Below are 22,623 nucleotides of genomic sequence, written 5' to 3' on the forward strand. Positions count from 1 at the left end.
GGAAGTGAGGCGGCAGGGGAGCTGCAGGGACATCCTCATTTCCACGGGGGAGTAGAACAAGGAAGCAGAGTTGGCAGCAGATGGACCACCATGGGCCCCAGTCTTTTGGAGCATCATCAGGATAATCAGTGAGCACTTCATTATACAGAGTGAGAGCCTGGCTGTTTGGCAGAGTATCAGGGTCCCATTTAGGGACGGGAAGGTTCTGGCCTGGAGATAATGACCAGCCGGAAGCCTCTGGCTTTCTTCTGTGCACTGGCCTTTGGCTCCCCCTTGGGCATGCACACACACACACACACACACACACACACTCACACACACACACACACACACACACACACACACACACACGCAGGCACGTATGCAAGTTCCCTGGGTTTTAAGTCAGCTAAAAAGCTTGTGGTACATTCCAGGCCTGGAAGGCTGGTGAACAGAGTGAAGCTGGAGGGCCCAGAAACGCACGACTGCTCCTGCTGATTGCTGAGAATATCCAAACCCCGAGAGTCCCAAGAGCCCATTAAACCATCACGAGTGCCTCATGCAGAGTGGGAGTAGGTTCCCTCCCAACCTGGGAAGGATAAAGGAGCAGGCCTGGGGAGTGGCTGTGCTGGCCGAAAACAAGCCAAGGGACTAACACGTTAGCTCAGAAGCTCAAGCAGCCCAGGGAGAGATGGTTTGCTGGGTACACAATGGAGTCAGCATTTTCAACCCCCTTTTCCCCCACCGTCAGGGTGTGAAACTGGAGTTTATACCGAGGATGGGGGAGGTGGGACAGTGAGGGTTGATGGGAAGCCAGCCAAGTTACTCTCTCAGCCAGTTACATCACACATACCTGTTCAGGCATATATTTAGGGAAAAGGGAGTTCAAATCAAACTCATTCCACGGACACCTGGCTCCTACCTGCTGTACTGTCGGCACTCCCATTTGCCACCTAGGATTATGAGCTTTTGTGCTGGTCTCAGCCCAAGGTAAATGCAGAGAATGCCTCATTTTCTTTCACCGCTTTGTTTCCTAGTTTCCCACAACCACAAAAACACATGTCCTGTGTATAATAGATTTTATTGTAGGTCTCCAAGTGTGGTTTTCAAAGTGTGGACCAGCTACTTCAGCATCACCCAGGAACTTGTTAGAAATGCAAATTCTCAAGTGTCACCCCACACCTACTGAATCAGACACTCTGGGGTTTGTGTATTAACAAGCCCTTCATGTGATTCTGATACTTGCTGAAATTCAAGAACCATTGCTGTATGTTTGTATATAACTTGAAAACATTACGATGTAGGGAAGGAGACTAAATTAAAACAGAATTGTAAATAGGAATGTTTGCAAGTCTATAGGGACATAAAAAAGATCTTTCATGAAGTTTTTTTTTTAATTAAGTAATTTAATTTTTGGTTGCGTTGGGTCTTTGTTGCTGAGCACGGGCTTTTCTTTAGTTGCGGCGAGTGGGCGGTGTGTGGGCTTCTCATTGCGGTTGCTTCTCTTGTTGCAGAGAACCGGCTCTAGGCATGAGGGCTTCAGTAGTTGTGGCATGCGGGCTCAGTAGCTGTGGCATGCAGGCTCAGTAGTTGTGGCATGCGGGCTCTAGAGCACAGGCTCAGTAGCTGTGGTGCACGGGCTTAGTTGCTCCAGGAGGATTCTTAACCACTGCGCCACCAGAGAAGTCCTCTTTCATGAAAGATTTTTAAAAAATTAATTAATTTATTTATTTTTGGCTGAGTTGGATCTTTGCTGCTGGGCACGGGCTTTCGCTAGCTGTGGTGAGTGGGAGCAACTCTTCGTTGCAGTGAGCAGGCTTTTCATTGTGGTGGTTTCTCTTGTTGCGGAGCACGGGCTCTAGGTGTGCAGGCTTCAGTAGATGTGGCTCGCAGGCTCTAGAGTGCAGGCTCAGTAGTTGTGACACTCGGGCTGCAGTAGTTGTGGCTCACGGGCTGTAGAGTACAGGCTCAGTAGTTGTGGCGCACGGGCTCAGTTGCTCCGCAGCATGTGGGATCTTCCTGGGCCAGGGCTTGAACCCATGTCCCCTGCATATTACTAGTAATATGTTTGTACTTCTTTTTTTTTTTTTTTTTTTGCGGTACGCGGGCCTCTCACTGTTGTGGCCTCTCCCGTTGCGGAGCACAGGCTCCGGACGCGCAGGCTCAGAGGCCATGGCTCACGGGCCCAGCCGCTCCGCGGCATGTGGGACCTTCCCAGACCGGGGCACGAACCCGCGTCCCCTGCATCGGCAGGCGGACTCTCAACCACTGCGCCACCAGGGAAGCCCAATATGTTTGTACTTCTTAATCCCCTATCCCTACTTTGCCCCTCCCCCTTCCCTCTCTCCACTGGTAACCACTAGTTTGTTCTCTATATCTGTGAGTCTGTTTCTTCTTATTTATTCATTTATTTTTGGCTGCATTGGGTCTTCGTTGCTGCACACGGGCTTTCTGTAGTTGTGGGGAGCTGGGACTACTCTTTGTTGCGGTGCACAGGCTTCTCACTGCAGTGGCTTCTCTTGTTGCGGAACACGGGCTCTAGGCACGTGAGCTCCAGTAGTTGTGACACATGGGCTCAGTAGTGTGGCTCGCGGGCTCTAGAGTGCAGGCTCAGTAGTTGTGGTGCACCGGCTTAGTTGCTCTGCAGCATGTGTTGGGGCCCTCCTGGACCAGAGCTTGAACCCTTGTCCTCTGCACTGGCAGGCAGACTCCCAACCACTGAGCCACCAGGGAAGTCCTCATTTTTTTTGTTATATTCACTATTATGTTTTATTTTTCAGATTCCCCATATAAGTGATATTATACAGAGTCTGTCTTTCTCCGTCTGACTTATTTCACTTAGCATAATGCCCTCCAAGTCCATCCATGTTGTTTCACATAGCAAAATTTCACTCTTTTTTTTTTTTTTTTTTTTTTTGCGGTACACGGGCCTCTCACTGCTGTGGCCTCTCCCGTTGCGGAGCACAGGCTCTGGACGCGCAGGCTCAGCGGCCATGGCTCACAGGCCCAGCCGCTCTGCGGCATGCGGGAACTTCCCGGACCAGGGCACGAACCTGCGTCGCCTGCATTGGCAGGCGGACTCTCAACCGCTGCACCACCAGGGAAGCCCAAATTTCACTCTTTTTTATGGCTGAGTAGTATTCCATTGTGTATATACATATACACACCACCACATCTTCTTTACCCATTCATATGTTGATGGACACTTAGGTTACTTCCATATCTTGGCAATTATAAATAGTGCTGCTATGAACATTGGGGTGAATGTATCTCTTCGAATTAATACTACGCTTTTTTTTTTTTTTTTTGGCCATGCTTGTGGCATGTGGGATCTTAGTTCCCCAACCAGGGATTGAACCCATGCCCCTGCAATGGAAGTGTGGAGTCCTAACCACTGGACCACAAGGGAATTACCCCAAACCTATGCTTTTTAATTGCTACAACTTTAAAACCTATCTTGATATCTGGTAAAGCAAGTTCTACATTTTTTTAATCCAAGAGTGTCTTTGCTATTATTTTCCCCTTGCAATACAATGTACATTTGGGATTTTTACTGGGATTGCATTGTCTACAAATTGACCTGAGGGAATTCATATCGTTATAATAATCATTCTTTCAGTGTAAAAGCATAGTAAAACTCTCCATCTACTTAAGTCTTTTAAAAATACTTTTCAATAATGTTTTATAATGTTCTCTATATATTGATACTTTTTTTCTTGCACTTCTTTGTTTGATCTAAGTATCTTTTAGTTTACTCTAAGATTCTTTTAATTTTTACTGCTATTGCATATGCTATCTTTTAAAAATTATATTTTATTATTCCTCACCTACTAGAATAATATTGATTTCAGTATGTTTATCTTGTAGGCACAACCTTGTTGGAACATTTTACTAGCTCCAATAGTTTACTTGAAGATTTTTTGGATTGTTTCTTCAGACAATCATATCCTCTGTAAGTACGGGTAGTTTTGTTTCTTCTTTTAAAATCCTTATGTCTTTATACTGGCACAGAAAAAAAAAAAAAGACACATAGATCAATGGAACAGAATAGAGAGCCAGAAATAAACCCATGCACTAATGGTCAATTAATCTATGACAAAGGAGGCAAGAATACACAATGGAGAAAAGACAGTCTCTTCAATAAGTGGTGCTGGGAAAACTGGACAGCTACATGTAAAAGAATGAGATTAGAACATTTCCTTACACCATACACAAAAATAAACTCAAAATGGATTAAAGACCTAAAAGTAAGCTTTTGCACAGCAAAGGAAACCATCAACAAAATGAAAAGACAACCTACTGAATGGGAGAAAATATTCGCAAATGTTGTGACTGACAAGGGGTTAATATCCAAAATATATAAACAGCTCATACAATTCAACACCAAAAAAAAATCCAATCAAAAAAATGGGCTGAAGATTGGAGTAGACATTTTTTCAAAGAACACATACAGATGGCCAACGGGCACATGAAAAGATGTTCAGCATTGCTAATCATCAGAGAAATGCAAATCAGACCCATAATGAGGGATCACTTCACACCTGTCAGAATGGCCATCATCCAAAAGACCATAAATAACAAATATTGGCGAGAATGTGGTGAAAAGGAAATGCGTGTACACTGTTGGTGGGAATGTCAATTGGTGCTGCAACTAAGGAAAACAGTACGGAGGCTCCTCAAAAACTAGAAATAGAACTACGGGGCTTCCCTGGTGGTGCAGTGGTTGAGAGTCCGCCTGCCGATGCAGGGGACACGGGTTCGTGCCCCGGTCCGGGAAGATCCCACATGCCGCGGAGCGGCTGGGCCCGTGAGCCATGGCCTCTGAGCCTGCGCGTCCGGAGCCTGTGCTCCGCAACAGAAGAGGCCACAACAGTGAGAGGCCCGTGTACCACAAAAAAAAAAAAAAAAAAGTGTAAAGCCTTAGTCTTCTAGGCAAATAAATTAAAATAAATAAATAAATAAAAATAGAACTACCATATGACCCACCAATTCCACTCCTGGGTATATATCCAAAAAAAAAAAAAAAAAAAGAAAAAACCCCAAACCAAAAACACTAATTTGAAAAGATACCTGCACCCCAATATTCATTGCAGCATTATGTACAATTACCAAGATACGGAAGTTACCTGTCCATGAACAGATGAATGGATAAAGAAGAAGCAGTATATCAATATGATGGGATATTACTTTTTAGCCATAAAAAAGAATGAAATTCTGCCATTTGCAACGATGTGGACGGAACTAGAGAGTATTATGCTTAGTGAAATAAGTCAGACAAAGAAAGACAAAGACTCTGTTATCATTTACATGTGGAATCTAAAAAATAAACCAACTACAGAATATAACAGAAAAGAAACAGACTCACAGATATAGAGAACAAACTAGTTGTTACCATTGGGAGAGGGAAGGGGGAGGGGCAAGATAGGGATATGGGATTAAGAGATACAAACTACTATCTATAAAATAGATAAGCAAGGGACCTCCCTGGTGGCGCAGTAGTTAAAAATCCACCTGCCAGTGGTTAAGAATCTGCCTACCAGTGTAGGGGACATAGGTTCGAGCCCTGGTCTGGGAAGATCCCACATGCCACGGAGCAACTAAGCCCATGAGCCACAACTACCGAGCCTGTGCTCTAGAGGCTGCAAGCCACAACTACTGAGCCCGTGTGCCACAACTACAGAAGCCCTTGTGCCTAGAGCCTGTGCTTTGCAACAAGAGAAGCCATTGCAACGAGAAGCCCGCGCACAGCAATGAAGAGTAGCCCCCGCTCACCACAACTAGAGAAAGCCTGTATACAGCAACAAAAGACCCAATGCAGCTAAAATAAATAAATAAATAATAAAAGAAAATACATAAATTTATTACAAAAAAATCTGCCTGCCAATGCAGGGGACATGGGTTCGAGCCCTGGTCCAGGAGGATCCCACATGTCATGGAGCAACTAGGCCCATGCGCCACAACTACTGAGCCTGCGCTCTAGAACCCATGAGCCACAACTGCTGAGCCCGCATGCCACAACTACTGAAGCCCGCGTGCCTGGAACCCGTGCTCTGCAACAAGAGAAGCCACTGCAATGATAAGCCTGTGCACCTCAACGAAGAGTAGCCCCTACTCGCCGCAACTAGAGGAAGCCTGTGTGCAGCAACGAAGACCCAATGCAGCCAAAAATAAATAAATAAATAAATTTAATAATTAAAAAAAAGTTAATAAAATAGATAAGCAACAGGATATATTGTACAACACAGGGAAATTTTGTAATAATTTTAAATGGAGTATAATCTATAAAAATATTGAATCACTGTTTTGTACACCTGAAGCTAATATAATATTTTAAATCAGCTATAGTTCAATTAAAAAATCCTTATACCTTTAATATTTTTACTTGTGTTCCAACCTCTAGTACACAGTTATATAGAAGCAATGATAGGCATTCTTGTCTTGATCCTAATATGAAATAAACAGTTTTAATGTTTCACTATTAAGTATGAAGTTTGCTGTAGGTTTTGGTAAATACCCTTTATCAGCTTAAGGAAGTTCATATATTCCAAGTTGGCAAAGAGTTTTCATAATGAATATGTCTAGAATATTGTTTTACACACATGTATATCTCATATAGTAGATATTTACATATCTTATATGGTATATATGACCTATGTTATATAACATATACTGTACTAGTGTATATATGTGTGTGTTGAAGAAGAAAAACCATACAACTATTTCAGTACATATGTCTCTGTACTGAAATAGAGACAATGGGAGAGATAATGGGAAATAGATAATGGGAGATGGGACAGCTGAATTTTAAGGGGGTAGTGTTCATACAAATGTCTGGTATTTATACAAAGGTCTGGAACAAGGGATCCAAAGTGAACAGTTTTCTTTAGGAGTCTGGAGCTGAATTATCTCTGCTTATAGGTCACACTGAACTCTAAAAACTCTCCCCAGGTACTTTGACACCCAAGGATTAATTAGATAATCCTAGGGCAATGGATACAAAAACTCTTTATTCCATTTTTACGGAGAAACGTATCACTAAACTCTTTATTTATTTATTTATTTTATTTTTGGCTGCGTTCAGTCTTCATTGCTGCGCATGGGCTTTCTCTAGTTGTGGAGAGCCAGGGCTACTCTTCGTTGCTGTGCGTGGGCTTCTCATTGCGGTGGCTTCTCTTGTTGCGAAGCACGGGCTCTAGAGCACAGGCTCAGTAGTTGTGGCACACGGGTTTAATTGCTCTGTGGCATGTGGGATCTTCCCAGACCAGGGCTCGAACCCGTGTCCCCTGCATTGACAAGCAGATTCTTAACCACTGTGCCACCAGGGAAGTCCCTAAACTCTTTATTAAAAACATGTATTTGGTAAATCTAGTTGGCTACATGGGGGCTTACACTGTGATTCTCTTTATTGCTACGTATATTTTTCATACCAAGAAAGTTTTTTTTTTGCTGTACACGGGCCTCTCACTGTTGTGGCCTCTCCCGTCACGGAGCACAGGCTCCGGACTCGCAGGCTCAGCGGCCATGGCTCACTGGTGCAGCCGCTCCGCGGCATGTGGGATCTTCCTGGACCGGGGCACGAACCCGTGTCCCCTGCATCGGCAGGCAGACTCTCAACCACTGCGCCACCAGGGAAGCCCCCAAGAAAGTTTTAAAAGAAAAATTTTTAGATAACTTTATTAAGTAGAGTGTAAAATAATCTCATCATCCAGTCATTTAACAAACATTTATTGAATGTTTATTAAGTGGCAGTTACTGTGCTAGTCCATATGGGAATACAAAGATATATAAGGTACATATAAGTGCTTTCAAATATGGTAAAAAAATAATGTGCAGAAGGAATTAAGAGCTGGGAGGGACTCCTAGCTGGTGTGACCTGTACCACTTATTGGGGAAGACACAGGATAGAGAGCATGAATTTCTAAAGAGCCCATAGGGAAGCTGTGAAACTATAATGCAGAGTGGTACTAACATGCCTCTCCCCCTTTTTTTTTGTGGGTCTCTTGCCTATGCCCAGTTTCTTAGTGGAGGTTGTTAAGCATTTTCAACAGCCGGGGAAGTGAGGCTAAGAGTAAGTTTCACTCTGCTGTCTTGGTTTTTTGGTTTTTAAAATTTATTTATTCATTTATTTTTGGCTGTGCTGGTTCTTCGTTGTTGCGCAGGGGCTTTCTCTAGTTGCGGGGTGAGTGGGAGCTACTCTCTGTTGCCGTGCGCGGGCTTCTCATTGCCTTGGCTTCTCTTGTTGTGGATCACGGGCTCTAGGCGCGTGGGCTTCAGTAGTTGTGGCACGCGGCTCTAGAGCGCAGACAGTAGTTGTGGTGTACGGGTTTAATTGCTCTGTGGCATGTGGGATCCTCCTGGACCACGGCTCGAACCCGTGTCCCCTGCATTGGCAGGCGGATTCTTAACCACTGCACCACCAGGGAAGTCCCCTGCTGTCTTGGTTTTAAAAGTTCAGTTTGGATTGGAGCATTGTCCTTGATTCCAAGAAATATTTCAATATTAAGAAACAGGAAAAGGTTTTTAAAAGCATAATTGTGACTCCAAACCTGCCATGGAAAGACTGATTTCAGTTACTTTCTAGGACAACCCTATATTCTAGGCATTATCATTTCCTTTTAACCTGCTCAGGTTTTTAATTTTCAAGGGTCAGAAAACCCATAGTAATGCCAGCCTACCTCTGTTTCTGGCTAGGTTAATTTAACCTGTCTGGGCTTGTTTCCTCAGCAGCAATAACTGTCTTGCCAATTTCACAGTAGTAGAGGGATCAAACAATGTAACAGATGCAAACACTCCTTGAAGAGCATAAAAGCACTAAATGTAAGTGAACTATCACTGTTATTTTTAAAGTCTTATCCATAATCTTAGGTATAATGCACAGCTGAGTGAGTCTAAGGTTGTAACTGAGAAGGGCCTTACATCCCCTTCCCAGGTCAGGCCTCTTTCCCCACATCCTCTGCTTTAGTTCTTCTCTGAATTACATAGATAACATTATCTAATGCACATTTCCTGAGTTGTTTTACAGGTGTGAAAAACCCCCACCAAACGGATGATATTAACTACTTGATGACCATGAATACATAGCCCCAGGCCTCCTGGAGCCTAAGGACTGATAATGTTAACCCCTGTGACACTGCCCTGTTACCTCACCATCAGCCAATCAGAGAATTGTTCATGAGCTGATCACATACCCTGCGACTCGCCACCCTCATCTGGCCTTTAAAAATGCTTTGCCAAAACCCTTTGGGGAGCTCAGGGAGGTTTTGGGCCTGAGCCACCGGTCTCCTTCAGTGGCCCTGCAATAAACCTTTCTCTGCTCCAGACTCCGACGTTTTGGTTTGTTTGGCCTCATTGTGCATCAGGCACACGAACTTGCACTAACAAGGTGGCCAGACTTCACTGTTCCTGGTAGTTTTTCCACAGCCTCTGCTTCAGAATAAAAAAATTCCTTACATCCAGCCTTTACTTTGTTGACAGTTCGACACCCTCTTTATCTACATGCCCTGCTTGCTTTTTTGAGTGAGTGTAAATATAGGACAGCATTCTCCAAAACAGAGGAAAGAAGAGTATTTTCCTTAAAGACATGCCTTGCAAGTGCAGCCCAATCAACATTTATTGAATTCCAAGACAACAAAAGCTGGAGGTACACAGATGCAAAAACAGGGCATCTGCCTTGAGGAGCTTAAGAGCCCATCAACTGATAGTGGTAACCTGCTTTCTGTTAGGAGAGTGGGAGTTTCCTTCCACTTGCAGGATTGCAGAAGCTGCAGACCAGGAGGGGCAGAGGAGGACCCAGCTCGGCTCTGGAGGCCGTGGGCTACATGAAAGCTCCCGCACCCCCTTAGTGTTTGCGACTTGGAAGGCACCCCTTCTGCCATTCCCCTTTCTTGGTGCCGGGAGAAGATAAAAGATCCTTTTCTACTACTATAGTAGATACATCTCAAATCAGGACTTAGGACTTCAGCGCTTCAGCCCTCACTCCCTCCTAAGGAGCCACTGCACACTCCAGCGGAGAAACGGCGACGCAGCTCCAGGGGGCTCCCCGAAGAGCTGAGCACCTTAAAGTCCTCCTTAAGGAGCTCACTGTCTCCAGCCCCGTCCTTCGTAGAGTCCCGCCCCCGACGCGACCCCGTCCTGTGGCACCGATTGGTTGGCTCCTGTGCGTGAAGACGTTGCGTCGTGGGGCGGGGCGGAGGAGCGTTGTCCGTAGGTCCTCAGCCCTGTGTCCTCGGCCACCGCCCCCGCTGCTGACCTGTATCCGCCCCTCGGCTGCCTTTAGAGGGTACAGGCGACAGCAGTTTCTCTAGGTGGTCGAACAGCCGCCAAACGTCTCCGTCGAGCTGCTGTTTCTAGTTGGCGGCTCCTCTGGGCTGCGTCCAGGCCGGCGGGTGGGGAAAAATGGCGCCGGCGCCCCACGGCGTCCGGGAGGAGCCGCTGCTGGAGTGTGGGTCCGGACTGCTTTCCCGGCTGCTCTTCCTCGCCCAGGCAGTCCTCCTCCTGCTGCCGGCCGCCCGGGCAGGCCTCTGCCCCGCGCCCTGTTCCTGCCGCATCCCTCTGTTGGATTGCAGTCGCAGGAAACTGCCAGCGCCCAGCTGGAGGGCGCTGTCGAGCTCACTGCCCCCCGACGCCGTCAGCCTGTGAGTAGAGTTGCCGGGCGGGGGACCAAAGGAAAGGGGGGGTGCTCCCTTTCCTCGAAGGACAGGAGAGAGACGGGCCTGGTCGGGGGGCGCGGCCAGGAGCCTAAGTTCTGAAGGGGAATGCCAATGCGATGTTGTGAACTTTTTTTTGTTGCGGGGTGGTGGTGGTTGGAGCCTGAAAACCTGGTGTTCAGGTTCTGGAGACTTGTACGAAGACCAGGGTTAAAATTCTTGGGAGCAGGGAGTCTCTGATTTCTGGGCTGGGAGGAGTTGGGGCGGCGATACTGTTAAGGACTCAGTGGTCCTGGGCTCCGGCATTGGCTCTTGAATGGTTGGGGCTCCTCGCTCATTTTGGGCTGCATCATCCTGTGCATCAGCTTGAATGGTCCCCAAGCACGTGAGTTTATAACCACGATCATAAAGACTTATGAACTGTTTTTTGGCTGTAGTTCCGGTTTTGGCTAATTTTGTGCTGTATTTTTGACAACTGGGTTAAAACTTAATGTGTTAACTACATCCAGTACCACCTTGAACAAATATCTTTATAAATAGCATTTGTGATCTAATTTAGGATTCACCTTGTAAAGAAGGGAAGGCGTATCTGTTAAAAAATTAAGTGTTCTGTTTTCAATGCATTGCCTTGTGGCAAAGACCTTAAAAATCAGTCCTCTTTGTTTATGTATGAGAAGCAAGTACAATGGTTGGATGAATTCTTCCGGAGACTCCACTGCAGAGTGATCACCTTGACAGGCCTGTGTTAGTGGCACCTGGAGAGCTCATTAGTCTGAGTCAGCCTGGTGGCATTAGGAGCAACAGTAGGTATTAAATGCTGCAATTATGGGGCTTGTTAACCACTAACATACGGTTATTTCTCTGCTGCTAACTGAGCAATGTATTTTTTTTTTTTTTTTGCGGTACTCGGGCCTCTCACTGTTGTGGCCTCTCCCATTACGGAGCACAGGCTCAGCGGCCATGGCTCATGGCCTAGCCGCTCCGCGGCATGTGGGATCTTCCCAGACCAGGGCACGAACCCGTGTCCCCTGCATTGGCAGGCGGACTCTCAACCACTGCGCCACCAGGGAAGCCCTGAGCAATGTATTTATTGACAGACTTCTAACAGAGTCATCTCTAAAACAAGACCTGTCACAAAAAAAAAAAAAAAAAAGCTCGAGGTGTGATTAAAATATGAGGGGATGTTTGGATTTCCATTGGAAATGGAATACAAATAGAAGGTCTGTCTCTGCAGAGGTTAAAGTGTGTATACATTTGCAAATAGCTTATGTTAGATAGGAAAGGAAGCTACCTCATAAATTCCTTGAGAAAATTAAGGTAACTTAAATAACCAAATGTAGTAGCATAGATTTGCAGTGTAATAAGGTGTTTCCTGTTGTTTTATGATAGTGACACCTGTAGCTAATTCTGGTTCTGTTGATGCAAATAAAATTTAGCAGTTCATATCAGTTGCAGTATAGTCTGAATTAAACCTAGCATAACATCTTAGTAATGCAGTAACTACCTTTTTCTAAGAAATTCTTGGAACAACTACCTGATTATGACAAACTGAATCTGATTATGACAGACTAAATCTGGTGCAGGTTTAAAAACAACTTCATTTAGCTGTAATTGAAATAAATGTGGCCTACTTTTTAAGATCCTCCATTGGTAGATAAACAATAATTAGAAATAGTTTTAAGATACATTTATTTGGTATCTACATTTATGTAAGATACATTTATTTTGTGTCTAGGTTTGATTTTTTTTAATCAAGACAAATTGCTTAAAGCCAAATGACATTCAAAAATTTTAAATGTCCTATAATGAAATTGACATTTTCAGTTGAAGTGAAATGCTTTGGAGAGCAATTCTCTTGTAGAAATGTAATTGGATGGAAGTCTTACATTAGCAGAAGAACTCTTAGAATATTAAAAGATGAGGTTGTGCTGTTTTAAACTGAGAAATGTAATATTTTTCATCAGTTGCCTTCAGCTATAAAACAGGTACATGTGGTTTTCTTTATGTAATTTTGAATTTTTAAAACATATGCAATGCTTTAAATGTATTAGTGATTCAAACTCAAATGCTCAGACTTGCAGCAATCATCAAAAAGATGGTAGACAAAATTCCTTAACCCTGGGTTTTAAACTATGTATCTGCCCCCAGTTACTGGCACAGAGCCCCTGAAACCCTTGTATCAATAATTTCCAAACTGATAGGAGAACTAGGAGCACCTTTCCTTTTTCTGTTTGGTCTTTGACCCTAATTCCTGGCACAGAGTTCCTACATCTCTTGGAATCTCCTGGGTGATAGGAGTATCTTTTGACCTAACGAGGTGACTCTTGGTGGGCTCCTGGATAGCTTCAGGATTGGGGTGGGTCACCAGAAAGACCAAGCTGTGCTTAGAAGCTTGGAACTTTCAGCCCCACCCCCCGGATCCTACAGAAGAGGAGAGGGGCTAGAGATTGAGGTAGTAATTGATCATGCCTATGTGGTGAAGCCTCCATAAAAATTTTCAAAGTATGGAGTTCAGAGAGCTTGTGAGTTGGTGAACACACCTACCAGGAGGTATGCTGTGAGGGTGGTGCATCCCAGCTCCATGGAGACAGAAGCTCCTGCACCAGACCCTTCTGGATCTTGCCCTGTGTATCTCTTCCTCTGGCTGTTCATCTGTGTCCTTTATCATGTCTTTTGTTATACAGTTAACCAGTAAACATAAGTAAGTGTTTTCCTGAGTTCTGTGAGGTACTCTAACAGTGCTTGAGTCCAAGGAAGGGGGTCGTGGCAACCTCCAATTTGTAGCCAAGTTGGACAGAAGTTGTGGGTAACATGGGGAGCTACGACTTGTGATTGGTTTCTGAAGTGGGAGGCCATCTTATGGGACTGAGAGCTTAACCAGTGAGGTCTGCACTAACTCCAGTTAGTGTCAGAATTGAATTGAATTGCAGGACATCTAGCTGGTGTTGGAGAATTGGTTGGTGTGGGGAAAAAGCACACATCTAGTGTCAGAAGTACTGTGTGTGTGAGTAAAGGAAGAAACCAGTGACAAAAATTTTTTGCTTGAGCAAACTTTAGTCAGGCTACTGAACCTTATCCTGGGCCATCTGTGCACACCCTTGTAAAATGCAGTTTTAGCAGTATCCCTGCTAAGTTAGTTTAGTAGGAGTCCCCCACCCTCAATGTCTGATCAGATTCCTCCTCCTACACCATCCCCCAGGTGATATCTGAGTACCCTGGCCTGTCTTCAGCAAGAATCCTTTTGGGTCTATTTAGTTAAAAACCCCCTTAGCAGATGTTTTCTCTTAGTAATTTTCCATTCACCGACACCACTCTGCTCCTTAGCTATAAGTTTTCTCTTATTCATGGAGTATTCAGAGTTAAGCCCAATCTCTTTCCCCCACTTTAAAGTTTCATTGTAGTGGTTCCTTTATGTATCGAGAAAGCCCCATCCCCCAAAGTCTTCCTTACCATGCTTTAACAAGTATCATTGAGTATTTTTTTTCCTTTTAACAGTTATGGTGCCACAACTCGGGATAGGATCAGATTCATCATTGGACCCCCGGACCTCTCACCCAGGACCCTAAGTGCGTACCTTTGAAGCCTTTATCTTCACTCCTGACTGATTGATCGGGGATCCATTGTTGAGTCCGACTCCTGAATCGTTGCTCCGGACTAAGGTCCGTGGAAGCTGGTAAGGACAGATTTTGATTGTTAAGAGTCTGAGTACAGTTGACCTTGAACAACATAGGTTTGAACTGTGTAGGTCCACTTATATGCAGATTTTTTTCAATAGTAAATACTCCAGTACTACACGGTCCATGGTTGGTTGAATCCATGGATGCAGAACCTTGGATACAAAGGAACTGCACGTATGGAAGGCAATTACAAGTTATATGTGGATTTTTAACTTTGCAGAGGGTCGGTGCTCCTAACCTTAGTGTTGTTCAAAGGTCAACTGTATACTCCAGAAGTTGGGATAGAGTCCCAGATAAACACAGGCTGGGTTAGAGTCCCAGGTTTCTCTGTTTGTAAGAAAGCTCAGTTAGAGTCCTAGGTTTTCTTGTCTGAAAGGTACTTACTGGGTTGGAAATCTCTCCTTCCTGGCTCTTTTTTTCCTGAGTGGGGATTATTTATTCCCTGACTCTTTGGGCTGGAAGTCTCTTCTTTCTGGCTCTTTTTTATTATTCCCTGACTCCTTACGCTGGAAGTCTTTTTTCTTGGCTCTCTGTGAAGCCTCTTTGTTCCCTCTCTTGGGTCCTGCTTTTCCCATGAGAACTTATTAGATGGCTCAAACCCCCTTCTTGAACCCCTGCTGAGTATATTCTCTGTCTCCCTCCATTCTTGTTGGCATGCTTTTGTTGAGGATAATGTGGAACTTCACTGGCTTCTTTCGGAAACTTGTGATCTCTCTACACTGGCTCCGCTAAGATGCCTCCCTTCTCATTGCTTCTGCTCCTCCTTTGCCCTCTCACCACCTTCAGTATTTCCTCCAATTCCCTTGAATACTATGATATGTCCTTCTCAAAGCCCCTTCATCCTCTATCCCCTGCCAGACCTTTTTACACCTCAGTCTTTTTTTTTTTTTTTGCGGTACGCGGGCCTCTCACTGCTGTGGCCTCTCCTGTTGTGGAGCACAGGCTCCGGACGTGCAGGCTCAGCGGCCATGGCTCACGGGCCCAGCCGCTCCGCGGCATGTGGGATCCTCCCGGACCGGGGCACAAACTCGTGTCCCCTGCATCAGCAGGCGGACTCTCAACCACTGTGCCACCAGGGAAGCCCTCCACCTCAATCTTTATAGTCACTTGATCTTTGGACCCCCTGCCCTCCACTAGAGGCTGTTAAGAAACTTAGGGACCCCCCAAAACAACTACCTGAAGCTGAAAAGGAAAAAGGCTAATTGGAAATAGACTGTATGTTTTCAGCAGTTGGATGGGCTTTGGAGACCTGCCTCTAGATGCCTCTAGGTGTCTCCTTGGTCAACACCTAAAATTTGGTCCATAGCCTCCATAAGATTACATATCAGGGCAACGGAAGGTGGTCTGTACAAAATTGGTAAACAGGTAACCTAAACTTGTCCCATTTGCCATAAACACAATTCACATAAAAACATAGAGTAGAGAAAAGACAAGAGATTATTATTTTATATAAACCAGTGAGTTTGTATTACTATGTTTTACTAACTCATGACTAAAATTTTCCAGTGAAAACTTAAGATCTCTATTAGCATCTGTCTGTATGTTTATGTATGTCTGTATATATGTTGTAGAGGTGTGCTGTTTTTCTACTTCTAGATGGTATTACCAAATTAATTTATAAAATCCAATCCTGTTCAAATTAGCTTAGAGATAAATGAGCAGTTACATAAATTAAGTATTCCTGAAACTCTCAGAAACAGAGAAGCTCAGTGTTTTAAGTTTACATGATTTGGGATAATTTTTCGTAAATAAAGCTAATTTGAAAATTGTTGGTAAAATAAGAACAGGCATGTCTTCAGAGTTGTCAGCATTAAATATGGTGCAGACATTAAATCTAAACTAAGAACAAAATGTACAAAAGAATGAATTGCTTCCTGTATGTCAAGCACAGCAGTAAAATAAAAAAGGGGGAAATACCATGTATATAACTTTTTAGGTTTTTGCTTTTGTGATGTTTGCCTAACATGCATGTGTTATAAAAAATAGTTAATAGGGAAATAACTTCAGATGATGGCTGGCTTTGTTTGGTGTTGTGTCTGCCTAAAATAAAAATCAAAGTCATTTGTAAGTAAGATAAACTACTAAAGCATTCATTATTGAACCTAAATTTAAGTTTATATACTTTTGGCATCTTGTTTTTACATGTTACAAAGAAACAAGATATTTGGATCTATTAGTAAACATTCTCTTGCTACACAAAAATTGTACTAAGAGGAACCGTATGCCTCTAGAAATTGCAAAATTGTATATTCAGAAATATACTAGTTTACTACAGAAAACTGATACATGACAGACCACAATTGCCTACTTCCTAGTTTTCTCTGTTAAAAAAAAGTTTATTAATAGTTAAAAATCATAATCAATATATGTAAATGAAACTACTAGAAACTGTAAGAATGAAGAGAAATAACTTTGTATGCAAGGTATGAAGGATGTGTTTAGTTAAGGGAAAAAAAGGTTTTTATTCTAAGGTAGAATGTGTTCCAGAATGAGAAAGAGGAAAAATACAGTACAAAAACGGAATAGATATTAGAAAAATGGTTGTAGAAGATTTGCAGAACAGGAATTTTGTGTTTGGTTAAGTTGCTGAGATTGAATGGATTTATTTGTAAGTTACAAAAAAAAAAGTGAACTTTAATATCAAAAATGTACTGGAATTCCCTGGTGGTCCAGTGGTTAGGACTCGGTGCTTTCACTGCCTCGGCCTGGGTTCATTCCCTGGTGGGTTCAATCCCTGGTTGGGGAGCTAAGATCCTGCAAGCTGCACAGTGCGGCCAAAAAACAAACACAAAAGTGTATTGATGCAAAACTAGAATCCCAAAGTTTTATTGGATTCTTGGTCTGTTCTTATTAAGAAACTGTAAAAAGGTTTACCTTTTAAGTAGTCTACCTAGGAAACAAAGATTTTGTGTCTTATCAAAATAATTTCCTGTGTTTCATGTTGTCTTTATCAGGTCTTTGATTACTCTAAAACATTGAGTTTTCTCAATATTAGAAGAGCTAAGTTTTTTTTTTTTTAACAACTATGTGACTTTCTGTATTTGCCTTTGAAATCTTTTGTCACTTTGTTTAAATGGATAACTAAGTATTGTTTCACAGTGACCTGTGATCTTATTTAGTCAAGTGTTTAAACTTTTCAGTATTTTTGACAACTTCTCAAAATCAAATTCTAAATGGAGTCTTTTTGACCTACCTTTGAGACTTTCCAGAGGCCCCTGGAAAATCTCAAAGGATATGTCTCTCACGTTGTAAAAGAATATGTTAAACTAATTAGGTTCATTTGGTATTTTAAATTACATGAGAAGCATAGTCAAATAAATGAGGACAAATATTCTTAGGTTATACATGTACGGATATATGTTACTAATAATAGGTTTTCCAGAAAAGTGTGAAGTTCATAGAGATTTAAAATAGCCTTGTTGTCTGGTTATTATGATAAAATATTGTATGCCACAGAAATAACTAATTTTTCTTATCAAGTGAACTCTCATCAGAACTTTAACCATGGCCATTTTAAGTCTTTTTTCATTCACGGACAAGTTGTTTTACTCTCATTCTTCTCTGAAAGCATAAACAGTCAGCCACAGGCAAGAATGCTCCATGATGCCATCAGTAAGGCCATGCCACGAGATTGAGAGAATTTCCAGAAGTAATGAAGAAGCTGATGGATTTATGAAACTGTTAACCCAAGATCAAGTAGAACAAGAATTAATTACATTGGACTGAGTAAACTGATGAGGATGGTTATAATTTTTTTTATCACTCTTTGTTTGAAACATTACTGGTTCTTTAATGTTTTGCTCTTCAGATTTAAATAACCTTTTTCGGACTTCCCTGGTGGCGCAGTGGTTAAGAATCCGTCTGCCAATGCAGGGGACACGGGTTTGAGCCCTGGTCCGGGAAGATCCCACATGCCGCGGAGCAACTAAGCCCGTGCGCCACAACTACTGAAGCCCGTGCACCTACAGCCCGTGCTCCGCAACAAGAGAAACCACCACAATGAGAAGCCCGCGTACCACAACGAAGAGTAGCCCCCGCTAGCTGCAACTGGAGAAAGCCCCCATGCATCAGTGGAGAGGCAGCGCAGCCAAAAATAAATAAATAAATTAAAAACAAACAAATAAATAACCTTTTTCTTTTCTCTTATGTTATCTATAGCTTACAACAGTAATCTGGTAGATAATACCTTTGTGAACAAAGATGAAACAATTACTTTTTCTCCCTACCTGATTCCTCCAGAATTCAGAAACTTTTAGCCAGTATTCTTATTTTCATGACAATGTGGTAGTTTAAGTTCAATAAGAATGTGCTCTTGTAAGAGGATACAGTTGGAAATATAGGTTATATTATCATGGCTTTGACTGAAATGTTATATTTAAGAGTGAACTGTGCGTAGAATCTGGTTTAAGGGACTAAGGTTGCCTTCATGGAACCGGTGCTCTTGGAAAAACTGGCCTGCTGTCTGGCTTACAGGGTTCTCAGCCTCATAGGTGAGTAAGGAAAGTCACTTCCTGGCAGGTCCAGGAACCTTACGATATCCTGGGGACATCAAGAAGAGAGATATTCACCTGAATCTTTAGGAATGGGAGATGAAGTCTGGTGGCTAGTTCCTGAGCTGGCTTCCTAGCCTCGAGAGGCTTTTAAAAGCGTAATCTGAGATTCCTTATGAAAAGTTTGAGCAAAACGAACTCAAAAAGAGCCTGCCTATATGGTCAATCACTATTCTTGCTGCACTTACATGAATAATCAGGACAAATCTAATGAGACCAGAATTATGTAAACAAGAAATAAAAGGTTAACTATAGAAGGAAGTTTTTTTTCTTTCAGTGTAAAACTGTAGTGCACCCTTGTGGCTTCTGTCTTGCACACTGGCCAGTCCTTACCACATTCTCAATTCTGGTTTCCTCCAGTATCTGACTCTAACTCTCCAAACTAAAGTTTCCAGTTTTTTTTTCCCCCACTCTCCTGACGTGGCATCACTGAGAACTAAAATTGCCCTTTTCCTGAAATCCTGCAAGCTGAAGCTGGATGACTTGATATAAACTTAAAAAAAAAAAAGAGCACAACACATTGTATATGGGCAACCTTTGTGCCTCCTACTGTGTGGACCACTTACAGAATTCATCAGAACATTTAATGCCATCCATTACCAGAGACATTCAAACTGCAAACCAGGAAACATCTTCAGGTGGCCACTGCCATCCTCATTCTACCTTTTAAAGATGCTTCAAGTTCAAATCTAAGAATCCCAACTGGCTACCCTCTGGACTGAGAAACTGGATCTCTAACTATTAATTTTGGCTTTTATTTTCATAGAAACTCCCCTCATTAAATACCTGACTGCTGGTACCATTGAGCAAATATAATACCAAGTCCCTACAGAAGGTTCACCTGGTCCTTAATGAGCAAAAGGCTACTGAATGAGAAAATAGACATATTGTTCAGAGGAAAGAAGAATGTCTCTTCTTTTCTTGAACAAGAAAGGGTCCTGACAAAGATTCTTTGACTAAATTTTGACTCCTGAACCACCTTCATCCAGGCTCATCTGTATACTTACTTGTAAAATGCAGTTTTAACAGGAATCCTGCTGAGTCAGTTTAGCAAGAAACCCTTGATACCTGATCACCCTTAATATCTGATCCGGTTTCTCATGTTCCACCATCCTCCAGGTGATGTCTGATCACCGTGGCTTGTCTTCAGCAGGAATCCACTTAGGTCTACTTAGCCAGAAGCCCCCTTACCCTTGTTTCCAGTTTTCCATCCACTGATTTTGTCCACCCTGCTGCTCCATGGCTATAAATTCACACTTGCCCATGCGGTATTTGGAGTTGAGCCCAATTTCTTTCCCCCCACTGCAAAATTTCATCATAGTGGTCCCTATACCCTTACAGATAACTTGCACCACCTTGAATAAAGTCTTTCTTACCAGGTTTTAACACGTGTCATTGAATTTTTTTTTTCTTCTTTTAACACAGAATTTTTCCTAGATGTTTGGTATCACAGGAGTGAGATTTGCTAGAGTGGATATGGCTCATGGAAATGTGGTTTGGGAAGAGAGAGGATAAAAGGGCAGGGGATCCAGAACCTTTGATTCCTGGGTGACCACATGGTCACCCATGGTATGGAGCAGCAGCTGTGCTGCTCTCAAGTTACTAAAGGTAAAAGTTACCAATGGAATTTAGAGATGGATCCAATTCCTGGCCTCTTGGTTCACTGGATGCATAAGGAAAGGGAAACTAGTAAGAAAAAGATGAACTGTTTAATCCTTGGTTATTGTGGTAACCAAATTATAATAGCTAAAATTGAAATAATGTAATAATAAGTAATATGTAAAAGTGAAATTAAAAGAGAGTGCTGGGTCAGACCTTGATGCTGGACCAAGCTCAGATTTCACTAAGTCTGAGCTTTGGTAACTAGCCTCAAAGCTGCCCACCAAGGGAAAAATTAAGCAAGGACAACAGAAAGTACCTCTAAGACCTCTGGCCACCAAGAATGTAGTCAGTGTGCGGGGAGGGCAAAACCAAGAAACTACTGAAATCAGGGTGTACAGTGTGAAGGAGTTGTTTCATTTTGTGGATCAGTAACATCAGCTTCCTGAAGAACCTTTATTAAAATGGACTGTGAAGGACTTCCCTGACAGTCCAGTGGTTAAGACCTCGCCTTCCAATGCAGGGGATGCGGGCTTGATCTCTGGTCAGGGAGCTAAGATCCCGCATGCCTCGCAGCCACAAAAAAAAACCCCAAAAACATAAACCAGAAACGATATCGTAACAAATTCAATAAAGACTTTTAAAAAAATAAAATAATAAAAATGGATTGTGAGAGTCATTAATTTAGGAGCAGTATCTGGTTTTAGATGCTGCAGTGGGGAAAAGCGTGTTTAGGTTGATGGAGGATCCGCAGGTCACTATGGAACAATCACTGATGGCCATATGTGATCCAGACACAAAGTAGTTTATTCCTGAGGGAACAGCCAGCCTAATGGATTGGGCAGAAGCCACTGTAAGGTCTGTTTATCCCTGAGAAAGAGGACTGTCCGCCGCCTCCAATAAATGCCAAGTGGAAGCAGATGATATGTTTTGTGTATAAGCCATGTGGGATTATCTTTATGATAATTGGGATATTCACTTGCTGAATGTGCCTGTTACCCAGTCTATGGTAAATGCTGTGATTAAGGGGAAACTCTTACATGGGCACCCCATATAACCTTACTGCTGCAAAACCAGGGGACAGTTGGGGAAGCCTTATGTATTGGCTGCCTCAGCTTCCCCTCTGGATCTTATAAAGATGCTAATAAAAACATTAGGTTAGTTAAAAAGAGAATGAGGAAAGGCAAAGGAGTCAGGGAACTGATCTTAGCAAGGTGGACATTTTTAAACAGTTACTAAGAAATAAGGTGAATAGCAAATATTGTTAGGAGCAAAACAAAGGAAATAGGGAAGAATCATGGAATTCAACCCAGCAGAATGGAAGGCTTTAGATGGTTTTAAGAAATGGAATGAATAAAACAGACATTAGTGGGGTTAAAACAAAGCTTTTATTACTGCACTACCCAAGGTTGGGCAGGCTGGAAAGACCTCCTTCTGATCCCCCAACATTAAAGGTCTCCAAAGAAGTCTGCTCTGTTTAGTTTGAAGAAATCTAAAAATACAAAGACTGAGATTGCAGTGAGAAACTTGACCAGCAAACGCTTGGGTCATTGGTTAGGCAGATGAAATGAGATAAAAATTGACAGAAAGGGACACTTTCCTGGCCGTCCAGTGGTTGGGATGCCGTGTTTCCACTGCAGGGGGTGTGGGTTTGATCCCTGGTCGGGGAACTAGGATCCCACATGCCTTGCGGCACAGCCAAAAAATAGAAAAAAAAATTGACAAAAGGGCCAGGGTCCCTTGGCTCAACCCACGAAGGGGGGACCCCAAAACCTTTTGCAGTAGAGTGGATAAAATGATCAGAAGGTAGAGAAGTTCCCAGGATTTCCTGATAGGAGATCATCTTGCACTGTGATACCAAAACCCACTGGTGAAACCTGATACAGCTGAGAACATAAAAATATAAGGGTTGATAGGATTATGAAGGTTGGACTGTTTAAACAGGCTTTAAGTTGTATCTTCTTTACCTGAGTGTTTTATAGGAATGGGTGTTATGTCTGTATGGGGACTGCTTCCCCTACCTAGTATTCTACATCCAAAATTTGTTCATATAAGCCCTAATGGAGGCTATAGTTAAGAATGTAAGGTGAAAGTTTGTAGGAGAATGGTATATTTGATCAGACTTTTACCTGATTGTATAATGAAGATGGACATTGTATCTGGTTGGGGAAT

General features: G+C 42.9%; 1 protein-coding gene and 1 long non-coding RNA gene across 11 annotated transcripts in view; both read left to right on the forward strand.

The window, feature by feature from the left end:
• Nucleotides 1–889: 889 nt before the first annotated feature.
• Nucleotides 890–9,085, forward strand: LOC116740034. The gene is made up of 3 exons (XR_004345778.1): nt 890–969; nt 3,847–3,931; nt 9,002–9,085. It is a non-coding gene; the product is annotated as an uncharacterized LOC116740034 (long non-coding RNA).
• Nucleotides 9,086–10,152: 1,067 nt separating this feature from the next.
• LRIG2 (leucine rich repeats and immunoglobulin like domains 2) overlaps nt 10,153–22,623 on the forward strand; it is a 112,573-nt gene continuing 100,102 nt past the window's right edge. For 7 of the 10 annotated variants that reach the window (XR_004349702.1, XR_004349700.1, XR_004349703.1 and 4 more), the window contains exon 1: nt 10,161–10,613. Coding sequence is in view for 4 of the 10 variants with exons in the window: in XM_032630676.1 (XP_032486567.1) it covers nt 10,375–10,613 (239 nt within the window). In the remaining 6 variants the exon portion in view is untranslated. Of the gene's footprint in view, nt 14,299–22,623 lie in introns of all 10 variants that reach the window. The other 3 variants (XM_032630710.1, XM_032630686.1, XM_032630714.1) reach the window with 3 other exon arrangements.

Source organism: Phocoena sinus, chromosome 1 (assembly GCF_008692025.1).
Source record: "Phocoena sinus isolate mPhoSin1 chromosome 1, mPhoSin1.pri, whole genome shotgun sequence".
Lineage (NCBI taxonomy): Eukaryota > Metazoa > Chordata > Mammalia > Artiodactyla > Phocoenidae > Phocoena > Phocoena sinus.